General features: G+C 38.7%; 1 protein-coding gene across 6 annotated transcripts in view; it reads right to left on the bottom strand.

Annotated features, from left to right (window-relative positions):
• Window positions 1-15,165, bottom strand: part of LOC121947781 (teneurin-3) — a 284,662-nt gene that overhangs the window by 208,358 nt on the left and 61,139 nt on the right. For all 6 annotated transcript variants that reach the window (XM_088080832.1, XM_088080831.1, XM_088080833.1 and 3 more), the window contains one exon: window positions 2,015-2,486. In XM_088080832.1, the coding sequence (XP_087936958.1) occupies window positions 2,015-2,285 (271 nt within the window). In that variant the 5' untranslated portion in view covers window positions 2,286-2,486. The remainder of the gene's footprint in view (window positions 1-2,014; window positions 2,487-15,165) is intronic.

Below are 15,165 nucleotides of genomic sequence, written 5' to 3'. Positions count from 1 at the left end.
GCATTTTCTTTTCTGAAGCCAAAACTAGATTTTGTAAAAAGGTGGGCGTTTTTTTTTTAAAATTAAATGACCTATTTTTCTTTAGACATTTAAATCCCAAACAAATCACCTCAAATCACAATCCTTGTGTTCATCCACACATATGACAAATGAAAAAATAAATAAATAAAAAAATGCCACCACCCATTTATTATTTATTGTTTTATTTGCTGGTCCAGACACACAGCCTGTTTTCACAATTTGAATTACTCGAGGCTGTGGTGTTCACTGCAAATAAAATAATAGCCTGCAAAGCCTTCAAAGACACTGCGGCATCTCAGCAGAAATAAATAAATAAAATTTAAGACGCAGGAGTATTGCCAATAAACAAGAATACCTCATCGTGACCTCATTATGAGCCTCTAAGAAAATATTCTCAATGTTTGACTCACTGCATATCTGTCATTTAAAACCTATATGTAGTCATCCATGTGTAATGATGTGTGCCATCTGGTCAGTATGAAACCGATAGCCACAATGTCATAAATGATTTTTCATGTGATTAACCTGAAATTATATTTGCTAAAACCTTCATTTTTTTTTTTTATTTAAATGCATTTTGTATGTAAACGACATCAGATGGGCTCGTCTGAGAGCAAAAATATTTACAATTTATACGTTTGCATAACAGAAATCACTGGTGCTGCAGTGTTATTGATGCATAATGATTTTTAAGATTTCAAGGTCAGACGAGTCAACATTTGTAAAAACACACTAAAATAATGCATCACAATTTAAAATATCTTCACAATGATCTGATATTAAGAAATGTTTCATGTCAGATATGAGGTCACAAAGTGAATGTTTTTTTTTATTATTATTATTATTATTATATTTCCGCGTAATGTTTCTTTATAATGTATTTTGTGTTGGAAATGGTGCAGAAAAACCCTTTCAAAGTAAGTGTACCACATCTGAAAATGCCAGAAAATGTAAAAATGCTCCAGAAAATAGATTTCCTCACATTAAAATCCATATCATTTAAAATGATCATTACATAAATACATTTTCATACACCATCACACACACACACACAGCACAATGAGCAGATATACACTCATTTACACAAAATATGTTCTTTTTTCCCCCACTACTAGATGAATAACATTAAATCTGACATTTCCTGTGATGATGAGAGAAACAGTTGACATAAATGTCTGGATTTTAAAAGGAAATTAGAAAAAAAATAGCATTCTTCCTACAAGTTCATCATAATCCCATTAATTTTGAAATGGGCACCAATTAGCACCGAGAAAATGTAAGGGAGTAATGGACAGATTTTCTAATTGCAATCTTATGAGCCAAAGGAGTGCCATAAAATAGAATAAACTGCTCAAACTTTTTTAATTACAGAAATTAGAGCACTTTCTAGCAGCCAATTAAACGACAGGGTTATTTACTGAGCACTTTTATGTATTATTTTAACATAGTCCTGCAGAGTGGGAACATTTTATAAGGCCATATGTATCCCACCCTATGTGTGAAAGTTAGGGGAAACTAAATTGTGCTTTTGTTTGACATCATCTAACTGTGTTTACTGCTGTCTAGCATCCTAGCACTGTGCCGTTATTTCCTGTCAAACTTGCAGAGAATTAGTGGAAGATAAAACTGCAAAATTGAGTAAACACAACAAAAAAACAAAATCCCTGCATTTATGGTCTTTTACTAAAGACGTTTCACACTGTTTAACATCAGTAAATGAAGTGGATATAGGGATTTTGTTGTTTGTCATATTTAAATGTATCTACAGAGTTGGAGATGAAAACTGTAAGTTCTTAAATTAAAAGATATTTTTAACTACTAATCATGCTTTTAGCAGCCAAGGTTGCCAAGGTCATAATGTGGGCTTTAAAGTTAAACATAATTGTCTTCTGCTTTTCCATGTCAGCCTCTATAACCACACTTCTTAGCTCACATTACAGAGATACATCTGACAAATGCTGAAAAATCAGAGTAAACATTTGCTCTCGCTAACCTGGCCTGCTGTACTCCGCACTCTCCTTGTGGACCATCTCCTTGACTCTGCCTCCAAACAGCATTCGTGAAGGGTCATGGTCAAAGGCCTGGAGCGTTTCGCTGGAGCTGTAGGATTTCTGAGTGGGTACGCGGCAGGCTCCCTCCTCGCGGTCGGCAGAGGAGGCGGTGTAACGGCGCTCCCGATCCTTGTCTCTCTCGCAGTATCTCTCTCGGTCTCTCTGGCTCTTGGACAGCGAGCAGAAAGGCCGCTGCTCCCTCACCCGTTCCATGCTGCCCGCATGCTGGGTATCCAACTCCCTCCCCTTCGCCCTCTCCTGAGAGACTCACCACTGGTTTATTCGCTCCTTTCTCCCCCTCCTTTTCCTCCTCCGGTTGTGATTCTGCACCGACTTGGCCCCCAAACTCCCCTCCCCACTTTTTAACCTCTGTCAGGCTCTTCCTCAGTCCATTCAGGCTTCCACCCACTCTACCTGGAGAAAGAGAGACAGAGGAGAGGAGAGGAAGCAAGAAGCTCAGATAACACTAATCCATCTGCTTCATCTTCAAAAGTACACACTTATCCCCTTCTCACTGCCCCACCCCCGCCGCTCCTTCACCACCCCTGAAACCTCACCCGTGAACTCTTGTCATACATGACTTCCTCTCTTAAAAGAAGATCACCTCCTCATTCTGCCTCCTTTGGCCTTCAAACTCAAGTTCATTTTTTTGTGTGCTTATCTTAAAAATATCCACATTTTTCACATCAAGCAAAAGCATTTTTTTTCTAAAGCCAGTGGCAGCTTCACACAATAAATTTTTTACGAGTGAAAAATCTTGAGCCTTCTTAATTTTCCCATGACGACAGTCCAAAATTAACATCCACCGAGTGTCAGATGCTGGTTAGATGACTGATTAATCAATACATCACACATCACGGTGGCAAGTGACTTTTTGACACAATCATATCATGCTTTAATTTTTAATTTAAATTGTAACTCATGTAGAATTATAATACTGACCCATGATATGCATGTACACCCAGTGTCAGTTTCTATACACAGAATAGCAATGATATCAAGTGAGATGGCACATCCCAATAAAAAATGCATACTTGCTGTAGGCTATAAATATATCTTAACTTCACCAGCCTTGACATAGTAAAAACATTAAAGTGTTGGTTTGCATAATAATAATTATAATAATGGTTTCTATGTCATATCTGCCCATGCAGATAGCTCTGGTTTTAGTTGTTAAGGTTTTTCAGTCTGAAAATTGTCTGCATCGACCCCAGTGGAGGTCAACGAAACTTCATTTGAGGTACTCACAGTATTGAGAAAAAAAAATGTTTTTGCAATTTGGGTGAAGAGATTCTTTAGACTGTATGTCTTTGACAACACCAAAGAGCCTGGTGTCTAATTTAAGCAATCAATCATTTATTTAATTATTTGTCACATGGTAGTTATACAAGATACAGCTCCAGTGAAATGTGTTCCCATCGGCTCCTTTAATTTGTGTACTGCAAATCCGTCCTTACATTAACTACCAAAACTTTCTTTCATAAGTTAATATACATAAATATTAAAATGTAGACACATACAGTATATATTTGTAGTATAGCAGCCTGGGATAGTGAAGATGAATTATATAAAAAATAAATAAATAAAAACAATTTCCTGTAAGACTCCATTATCTAGCTGAGGTGAATGGAACTTAATTTGAGGTCATTAAATCATTAAAAAAATTACAAATTAATTATATTTTTAAGGTGTTAAGGTGAACTGACTCTTTAAACTGCGCCTCTTGCAGAGCACACATGATCCCCGTCTTTAGTTTTCAGATTTTATTAAATTTCCCCTCAGGGATCAACAAAGTATTTCTGATTCTGATTCTGATTTTTTTTTTTAAAAAAATCAAAAAGTCCTTTAAAATGTCCCTGCATAAAGTTGTTTTTTTTTAAAAAAAAAAAAACAACTTTATGCAGGGACATTTTAAAGGACTTTTTTTTATGACACACTATTCTATGACTTTTCATGACCTTATGTACGTAAGACTCATTACATTCTAGTTTTCTACATTGTAAAACATCTGAAATTAATAAAACAAAACCGTGTTTGACATTGATTTTTATCTACCCACACACACAAATGTGTAGTTCACTGTAATATTAGAACTGTGGTGAGAATAATGGCAATTTGTTAAGTTTATTCACGATTCTGATTACATTTGCTATTGATTATTTCCAACGGCGGTGCATAGTTGCCTGTCATAGCATAGCAATTGATTTTCTTTTTATACAAGTCCAACTTATATATACCGTATTATAATTACTGCCTGGTTCACTGTAATCAGTTTCATTACAAAATAATCCCTATAGAAACTATTGACAGTGTTTTCATGTTCCAGATGAATGGAAACAAAACTATATGCAGAAGTAATTGAGAAAACTGACTCTTTAAACTACAGTATATCTCAAATAAAATATTACATTTAACTGATTACGCTGTATGCAAGTATGCATGTTAATCACAAGATCAAACTTACACATAAAGCAGCAATGTGGCATGTGGCCACCAAAAATGCAGACCTGTAATACTTATTTGTGAAAGCAAAATTAACTAAATGTCACACATTGCCCATGACCCAGATGTGTATCCAAACCTCTCACATTTGACAAAATATCATTTGTGCAGGCAAACACTGAATAGATCACCACTGAAATCTTTAACCTGTTAAGAATTCAAAGATGACGCTCACACAGGTGGAGACAGTGCTTGAAAATGTGGACAAGGGGGATGAGAACGTGACTAATCCGCAAAAAACCCTTGAGTGGAATGTGGATGGGAGCCCCGGTGTGTCAGAAGTGTTTATTACCAGCCATTTTCCACTGCCTCCTGACACACACACACATACACACACTCACACTTGCCACACACCACACTTTCATTTCTCTCTTGGCTGAGCTGTAAGACTAGAGTATCAGACTCCTTCTTTCCCCAAATGAGATCTACTTCGTTTCACATCAAGCATCAAAACCTTCCAATGAAACCAGGATAGCGTACTGTCGCTCTGCAAGAAAGTACAGACCCCGGAGAGACTTTCCCAAAAACTGAAGCAGTCGCTGGTGGAACAGGATGCGGGGATAATGAAAATTGTGAGCTGTTCCAGGCCTCTTCAACCTATTTTTTTCTCTCCCTCTTCTCTCAGAGTTGCTGGATATCATTCTGTTCCCCCGATGGGCTGAGATGCAATCAGTGACACACTCTCTTGTAACCCTGACACTCAACTCTCAACACCACACGCGCTTGTTTTTACGATGCCACAGGACATCTCACTCACATCTCATCACTTTCGGGGAAATCGTACACACCCGTCCAGATTGGCAGATTAATGTACAGGATGAGTGCAAGCGGACACGCCCAGGAGCCTCCCTGATTACGACCCCCCTCTTCTTTATGGACTTGTAAAGAGATTCGCCGTCTGAGAAACAGCTAATGCTACAAGTCGTACCTGCTGAGCTGCAAGCCCCCCCACTATAGGAGGAATTGGATTTGTGTCCTAATCAGCTATAAGCCCTTGAGTGGCCGGGCATGTCCCCGTATAAACATTTATGCTGTACTCCGAGGACCTGAGGTTGCCATCTTTTTCACAGCTCGTCAAAGTGTCCTGCCAGTGCACAGGCGACACACTTGGGGACACTATCAGGGTACAAGGGAGACATTCATGGTACTTTAAATTATGAACAAAAGGTCATAGAGGCTCTTGGGAGGGATCCTATTGTGTTTTCTGCAGACTTTAAGTTTCAAAGGTTTTAGCTCGAGTATGAACTTAAGACTACTTTAAGCACAGGAGAATAAAAGCCAGTCTGTCTTTCCTTGATTATTCAAATATCTTCCTCGAGTTAGAGTAATGCATAATCTGTAAAAGGGACAGAAATGCAGAAGAAGTCATGTGGAGATGTGTCTGATCAAGATATTTTTGCAGGTAAAATCATGAATTCTTTAGCAAAACCCATGTTCCTTTCTTTAACTTTCCCAGTCTCGCTCACTTCTACACTACCTTTTACCTTTGATCACGCAGTCGAATCAGGACAGTCAGTCACCCGTGACCACTCAGTGGAACAGTCGACACTGCAAAATTAGTGTCACACAGAGATCCTCTGGCGAGCCAGCGAGGCACGGAAAAAGACAGTTCATGATCTACGCCGTGTGGCTCCACACGTCCCAACGACTCCCATGCCGCTTGAGTACGGTCCCCCCGACGCCTGCTACTGTCCTACACCTCTGCACTTCTTTGAAGCATAAACCATAAACCATCTGTATAATACGGTGTGAAGAAATGGTGTCCAAGTCAATTGGCTCTTCAGGGCAGCTGGAGAGGTTTCAAGGATCGAAGTGAGATTTACTTGTTTCATGTCTGACATTCAGTTATTCATCAAAGAGGGGAGCGGGTGGGTTCTGGGCTTCCAACTGGTGATTTGGAGCGGCTGACCAAAGAGGGAGAGCAACATAAGATGTCCTGGAACCAATAAGTTGTTTTATACGAAATTAATTCAATAAGCAACTGACAGACTGTGTGTTTTTCATCAAAAGGAAGCACTATTTATGATGCTTCGAGCAAGGATGGCCATCAAGGAGAGTAACTTTCAAGGCAGGGCTGAATCAATTAGTCAGCTGATTACTGCTGAAACAAGTAATCAATTCATTGATTCTTTAATTGACAGAAAATAAATCCTCAACAATTGAGTAAATGATAAGTTATTCATCAAGGACAAAGTCGTAGCCTCTTCAGTGTGAGGATTCGCTGCTTTTCTCAGTTTTATATAAATTGCTAATTAAATATCTTTGAGTCGTTGACTGTTGGTTGAGGAAAAAAAAGAAATTTAGACTGATCAAAAAATAAGCAATAGATTAATGGAAATGATCAAACTACAGTCCTACTACAGTTGGAAATAAACTTTTTTGCCCACCTCTAATTGTGGCTGCTGGATTCTAAAATTTAACAGCTACTCAATACATTGTTTATTTTGCTTATGAGAAAAGCAAATCCAGCAGCCACTTGTGTATTTTAACAGCATTTGACTGGTGGCTGACGCTCATTTCCAACCATGAGTCCTACAATTGAACAGCTACATATCAGAAATCTACTCAGCAATAGTTTTGATAATTAAGATTTAAAGACGCTGAGTACTTGGCTGAAAATCTCGACTATTTCTCTGCAACATTTAATATTTAGGACTAAATAATCAACAATCTATGGAGCCCCTGAAGTCCTGAAATTGGATATTTTTCATCAATGTTTTTATTATTTTGTGGGAACAAGTTATTTATCTAATACACACAAAATAACTAACTTGTTCCCACAATAAAATTATCATTTGTTACCAAGATGAAAAAAAAGACCTTTCAGGATTTTAAGGGCTCTGTAACAATCAAAATAGTTTAACAACAAAAAATGTATGTGTGCTTTATCAGGACTGTGTGGGGGTGGTTAGATAAAACTTCATGACCAAAGAACTAACCAACTGATTAATTCATATGTTGCTGAATCTTGATTGGTGCACACAAGCACATGACATTTCTTTCAGGGGAGTCCCGCCCACGTCAAATAAGGTAGAAAAGCACGGAAAAAAAACAGAAATCTCTCATGTGAAATAAACAAAACTGTTCTAACTTTAGCAGAAAATAGTGTGTTGATATAGGAAACCATGAGTCATAGTGAAAAGCTTATTGAGAAAAAAAGTTTTCAGGGCCTTTAAAGTCATTTATCAAGCAGGCATTTGCTGGTTCCAGCTTCAAAATTGTGATTATTTACTTTTTACACATTATAAATTCAGCATCTGATTTTTAAGTCACTTGAAGACTACAGGAAGGGCTATAGAAAATTGGAAACATTTTTTTTCTATTTGATGACATTTTGAAAACAGTTAACTAAACAAAATAATCAACAATAAAAATAATCTTTACTCAGAACCCTCTTTCCAAGATATCTTGGAACAGATAGAGAGTTCAATACAAAATCAATCTCATAAACAAATACAGCCGCTCAAAGTGAGTTGGCACACACTGCTAACTTCAGCACACAAAGCGTTTTGAAAAACCGGAGTAGCCGCTGCTGACCAGAATGCTGAAATGGCATCTCTTCACTAAGCCTTTGTTCGGTAATTATATTTCCGCGGGGCTGCTGTACAAATCAGTTCAGATCTCCCTGTCGGTGACCTCTGTAAATAACGGTAATAAAGAGCGTACTTGTCGTTGCCGTTGTGTCCCTCCAAGACAATCCACCTGTCACCAAGTGGCCTGGCCCGTCCCTCTACCTCCCCCCTTCTCCTCATCTTGTTGTTGGCCATTTGCCGGAGCACAGATCAGACGGCTCTCAGCCATGGGGAGTGGTGAGAGTGGTTGATGGAGCTGGTGAAGATCAGGGCTGGCTCCCTTTAACACAGCCAGCACCTCCAACAATAGCCGCCTCTGACAGCTTTGCATAATTCATCTTGTCGACTCTCTCTCTCCCTTTCCTCCTTGACGCTCTTCTCTCCCTCTCCTCTTTCAGTTTCTCTCCTCAGTTCCTCTTTGGCTTTTTTTTCCTCCTTTTTTTTCGTGCCTCCCGGCGCTGGGAGAAGGGGAGAGGGAGAACCAGGGCAGTGTTCCATCAGATGCTGCCTGTTTCCCCCTGACACCAGTGATTTTGGAGACACAGAAGTGTTTGTCTGCAGCACGTTGCCCAGACTCTGTGAATTCTGGATGCCATCTGAACCAGATTGTGTTCGTTCTTTATCGAGGCTCAATGCCTAAATCCCTCGCTGCAACATGAAGTGTGGAACTATTACCTAAAAATACACGACAATCAGAGGCAAAAGGATCAATTTTATGAGCCGCTCAGCCTTCTATGCACGAGGTTTTAGGGGATATAATCAAATACTGCTTCCACATTGTTCAGTTGAGTTGCAGTTGAGTATAAATGTTTGGGTTTTTTTTTTTTTTTTAGATTACTACTAAAACTGGGCAATATGGCCTAAACATAATATTGGGTTATCTAGATGTTAGAAAAGAGAGCGATGACCGGTACTCTAGATCAAAAACTTTGTTGGGTGCTCATGGAAAATGGGAACCAACAGAATAAACAGGAAGAACATCCAGGCACTCCAAAAATGTGAAAAACAAGGAGGAATTACATTAAAATCCTTTATTGTAGTGGCTTATTCATTAAAAAAGCCTAAATGAATTGACCTCAACCAAAAAATGTTGGCTTTTGTAATGATTAAGCCACTAGAATAAAGGCTTTTTAATGTAATTCCTCCTCGTTTTTCACATTTTTGGAGTGCCTGGATTTTCTTCCTATACATCTTGAAATTTTGAAATATTAACTTCTAAATAAATCACTATTACAACAAAATTAACTAAGGTGGTGTTATTATAAAGTTAAAAAAAATACTGTTACAAAGAAATCAATTATTGTATTTTTATGATAAAGTTAAATAAACTACTGTTAGAGTAAAGTTGAATAAGTTACTATTATAATAAAGTAAAACAAACTACTTTTCACGAAAGTTGAAAAAGTCACTATTGTAATAAAGTACAAAAAGTACTGTTAGAAAATAGACACATTACTGATACAAATAAAAAGAAAATAAAGTACTGTTACAATAAATTCAAATCAGATACTACAATAACAGTATTCAAAAACATAAAAAAATATATAAATAAAGTAATACTATAATAATGTCTAATAAAGTACTGTTACCAGGTGAACTCTAGGTTACCTGGCAGAGTGTGTGCTCCATACTTTAGAGCAGCTCGGGTTTGGTTGCAGCCCTTCGCTGCATGTCACACACACCCTTTTTGTCCCACATTTCCTGTCTTTCCACAGCTGTTCTGTCAATAAAGGCAAAAAGTGCACCTAAAAAAATGAAAATACTATTGTAATAAAGTTAAAGTAAGTACTTTCACAATGAAGTTAAATAAGGTATTGTTACAAGAAATGTAAATAAAGTTTTGTTATAATAAAATCAAATAAAGTACTGTCATATTAAAATTACATAGGGTACCATTATTATGACATTAAATAAAGCACTGCCATAATAAAGTTAAATAAAGTACTGTTACAATAAAGTAAAATGACTGTAGTAATAAAGTAAAGATCCAGTGTGTAGGATTTAGGAGAATATATATGCAGAAATGGAATATTGTTATAATTTTTCTACAGTAACACAGAATTCTCTGGCTCCAGGTAAATGTACTGTATTTGTGTTTTCACGTCAGCCACCGTAGTTCTCCTACATGTTTGCCACATGGTCTCAGTTGGTTGCACTCTGCAACCCTTACTGCTATATGCCAGTATAAACTACACCTTTAAATAAAGTATTGTTACATTAAAGTTGGATAAAGTATTTTTATAATAAAATAAGTCAAAGTGGAACCACTGGTGCTTTTATTTTGAAGTAGTCAGCTTGGTGTTTTTGCTGTGACTTTCAGGTCAACAATTAGCTGTTATTAGAAAGTTAGAGAGTTACAGAGACACCTTTAAACGTGAGGATTTCCTCACTGCGAACAGGACCCACACTAACAGCTCTCTCCAGTTCATATATTAAGATTTTTTGTGAATTGCACTGGTGCTCCGTGGTCGCAATATGCAGCTAAAGAGCTGCAGTCTGCAGATCCAAAAACACACTCTTAGCCTGATGACACTACCAACCAGGAGAGAGTGGTCTGGACGGGCGGAGAAGACATGTAACGTATCATGCTTTTTTCCTTAATGTGTCTGTGAGAGGGAGGGGGCCATGGGAGAGAGCGAGGGAACCAAAATGCCAAAGGGGTCTCATGATGGTGGCTTACAAAACTTACATGGAAAAAGCTGTGAAACATCAAGTAACACAAGTATAATCAATATATAACATCCACCCTTAATGTATAGAATCATTCAGATGACTATAATTTGAAATTTCTTCAAATCTTTAATGTGATGTTATTGTCCATGTCAGAGCGCGTCAGGTAAAGGAGACAAAGAAAGAAAGTGCAGGGAGGGAAAGAGCAAACAATATCATGACAGCATTTACTGGCAATTAAATTTCAGTGGCAGCCATATCCTTAGCATACGTGGTGACGGATGAGCTTACTCCACTCAGCGAGACTGTGAGGAAAGATGATGAAATCCTGCTCCATCCTAAGTCTCTTGTCTGAGTGTATGATGCAGAATATTCACAAGTGGGGTAAAGTGATGCGAATCTCTGATACAGCCACTTCAGATTATTCCACGCACATGGCGCTTGAGGCTTCATCCCTCATAGTTTCAACACATTTAGAAGACAAACAAAGCTACTGTGACTATGAAAAAAATCACAAATCTCCTAAAAAAAGATGAGTTGAATTCAGTGGGGGGTTTTTTTTGGGTTTTTTTTTCACTTTTCTTGTCTGTCACTGGTAAATCATAGCGGTCAACATCTAATCCTCCTAACCATTTTATTGTTAGTTTTTTTTTTGTTTTTTTTTTGGTCTATGAATTAAATAATAAAAAAGGCATCTGCCAGTTCCAGGATACAACATAATAAGCTGAGCAGGGATGTTTACAAATCCCCCAAATAACCCTTCACCAGTGACAGAATGAGTTATATATTCATTGAATCTTTAGTGGGGAAAACCGCAAGCACAGCCAAATTCATTTTTTAAAATGTAATTGCTAGGTGTGGACAATCGGAATATAAAAAGAGCAGGTTTTTTTTTTCTTCTGCAGTATCTCCCTCCATCTCAAATGGTAATAGCAGGTTATTCAGTGCATTCATACACACAAGCTCCAGCGTTTATCTGTATCCAAGACTACTAGTATTGAACCTGGCTCTTATCAAAATAGAAGCTGCCTTCCATATCACACACCCAATTACACCAGACAGTCTTAATTCAATGGGCCAACGTTTGCTATTCTCCCAAATTGGCATCACTGCAGTGTTATTGCACACGGGGGGAGCTAAGGAAGTAATGATGTTCATGTACATTCGCTTAATTGAGAATCTTGCAAGACGGTGTCAACAATTGCCATCTAATGCTTACTCATAATGAATTGACTCCATGGTGTGCAAAAATAAAATCAACTCAGCGGACCTGTGGCAATTCACAGACAAATCCATGATCGACCCATTGTTACGGAAATAAATTAAATTGCGGCGATACCGCAGCTGCATTGTAATGAAGCTACAGAGCAATCACAACACCGCAGAGGGTGATTGAATGAATGAAACTCATATCATAACTGTCCACAACATACCTGGTAAACAAAAGAAATAATTATTGCAGGTATCTTGTTTATTTAGATCAACGGGGGTGACTTTTTTAATTGCAAATCCAATCAAATATTGGCCCTGCTTGACGGTGTAATCTGGACATCTGGAGACGTTATTGTAGCACTACTGTAGCCCGTCAACACAGCACTCAGAGTGGCTAAAAATCATTACTCAAACTACATTTGAGATGCTGGGAGCATACCAACCTGGCCACCAGATAAAATTCAAACACAGAAAGATATTCAAAAGTGCTGACATTGGGTGTCATTCAAATGCATCTCACATGATGATGTACAACAAACTGGCCCTCCCTTCTTTTGCAGGGGGAGACGGCACGTACACAGCAGTCATATAATAGCGGCAGACAACTGAAGAGTATGAGGACAAGCTTCAATACTGCAATGGGAATGCAACACTCCTGCTGCTCTCACCAAATAGAGACTTTAACCTGCTGTTGCACCTTTACATCTACATAACTGTTACAAAAGGAATCTAAATAGTCACTTCATTGAAGTGAAATTAGAAGAAATACAAATTGCACTGCAATTTTTGCACTTTACAGAGAATAATATATTGAGTGCGCTTTCTCTTAAGGCAATAGGCATATGGTGTCACATAAAAAAAACACTATACATAAAGAAACTGGAGGGTTTTATTCTCTGGTTGTCAGCGTTTTAAGGAGTATGTAGGTCATGATGGCACACTATCAGAATACTGAGAGACTGCAAGCCTTATTAAAGAAACATCAATCTGAAAATTCACCAACATTGCACTGGTTTCTCTACTTCCAGGGGTGAAACTTGGAGAGTCTGCCCCGTAGCGATTGGCTTAGACCAACTTCTGAATGCACACCGCTCTCCACTGGAAGTCAAAGATTGCTGACCTGTATACCATTACACTGACTCCAAGGCGCCAGTTTTACACTCTTCAATGGTCTGATATTCAATATTTTCTTCCTCTTCACCCCGCTGACAATAAAGAGACAGAGAAAGTGTTGCTGACTGGGTCCCCGCGTGAAACTAACGCCACATGTCCACATCATCGCTCTTCGTCACCCGCCGGACCTGCGGCTTTCAGCATCACAGAGGTCGCGTCAACAGAATTATTGAGGCCGTCAAGCTGCTCCATCGACGGGCATAGCTGACGCCCAACATCCCACTGGGCTGTCCAGAGGCCACAAAAGACCGGCCCTGAAGCCTTTGGCAGGTGGAAGCTATTCTAGGAAACCTCCTCCAGGGCTAGCACTGCTTTGTGCAGTTGTTGAAAAACTGCAAAAGAAATCCATCCCAAGAATTTTGGGAAGTTAAGGCACCGTGGAGGGCAAAAAAAGCTTTTAGCTTGAAAAAAATAAAACCATTTCATTATTTTACTAGCATTGCACCCTGAAAGTCGATGATTTGAATCATCAGTCGAATGAGATTCTTCAAGTCGAGCAATATTCATTTTTCTTTATTCAGTCAATGTCCAGTGTACTTTTGGGAATGTTTCGGTCCCCAGATTTAGCTGCAGAGTGAGAGCCTCTGTACAGGAAACTGCGGAGCCAGACCCAGGGTGAGTCTGAGGAAGACGGAGGCAGCCGCCCGGAGGAAGAGACGCTTTTCCCGTCCAGGCTCTGACATAACGTTATGTTCTGCCTTCTGCTTAGAAGTGGTGAGTTTACAGGTCAAATCAACTTAATACCTTACAGGCTCTGACTTTTGCTTGATATCTAGTGTCGGCAAAAAATATCACTGCACATTTCTGATCCCTCGTTAGCATTGTTAGCACGCATTAGCTCTAGAGCTGTCCCAAACAGAGTGGCCCTAGAACGAGTCCTAAAATCTGGACATTACTTACTATTTTAGCACTCCCGATTTCCTGATCCTGAAGTCAATGGGTTTTTGGTTAGATGGCTTAAATAAGGTCTGTGGTTCACACAAGCTTAAGAGATATTCACATTTTGCTCTGCAACATCAGATTTGTCAGTAAATACGTCACTGTGAATTTTGAAGCTTTCATGTATCTCGATATCAATGGCTAAATGAGTTTATCGTATGGTACAAAACGTATAAAATGCTTGTTTGCCACAGAAATTATTTTCTGCAATAATCCAAAATCTGTGGTCAAAACCTCAAAGTCACAAAACCAGGACTATCACTAAGATTACATTCCTGGTCTGAGAATAACTAATAATTAGTGTTGGTGCATAATGAATTATGTTAGATTACCATTTCGTAATTTATGGGCTATTTGGGATTTTAGGGTTAATGGTACAGGAAAACTGAACATCTGAATACTGATTTGGACATCGATTACTATGGTACTGATCAAAGCTTTGAAACGTTGATGTCAGTCTAAGTTAACCTGGAGGTGTGACTTGACTTTTTTGCCATAGTGCGTAAAAATCACTGTCACACTGAACATCCCACCAAACCCTGTTCAAACTCTATATGAAAAAAAAAGAACCAATAGTCGAATATTGAACAGCCAAATCCGATTTGGCTGAGTGACTTAACACTGAGCCGAGCACAGCCCTAAATTTAACTGGAGCATTCATGATGATGACCTTCAAGGCAAATATGTCCAAGCTGTAGTTAGTGAGAGAAGGTCTCTGACTTGTAATGCCCTTTAAATATGTAACGTTTCCTGACTTTGAATATAATGTCTGCATTCAATAAACGCTGAACCTATAAACGGCACAGGTAGTCACTCAGGGCAATTTTCCCAAGCAGAGAGCACAATGCATTTTGATTTTGTTCTCCCTATGACAGAAACTAAGCACATTTCTGTTTGGCTCTCCCCGCCAGGCTCAGCCCCGCCGCACACAGGGAGAATTGCACTGTTACAAAGTCAGGCCCACTCCTCAATCTTGCCACTTGGTCCTGGCCCAGAAGGTCCACCAGAGCATGCTGAGCCATAAA

Source organism: Plectropomus leopardus, chromosome 8, assembly GCF_026936395.1.
Source record: "Plectropomus leopardus strain MGB_pleo_1.0 chromosome 8, ASM2693639v1, whole genome shotgun sequence".
In the NCBI taxonomy this organism is placed as follows: Eukaryota; Metazoa; Chordata; class Actinopteri; order Perciformes; family Serranidae; genus Plectropomus; species Plectropomus leopardus.
The sequence above is the reverse complement of the archived record's forward strand: the minus strand, read 5'-3'. Positions and strand labels throughout refer to the sequence as shown.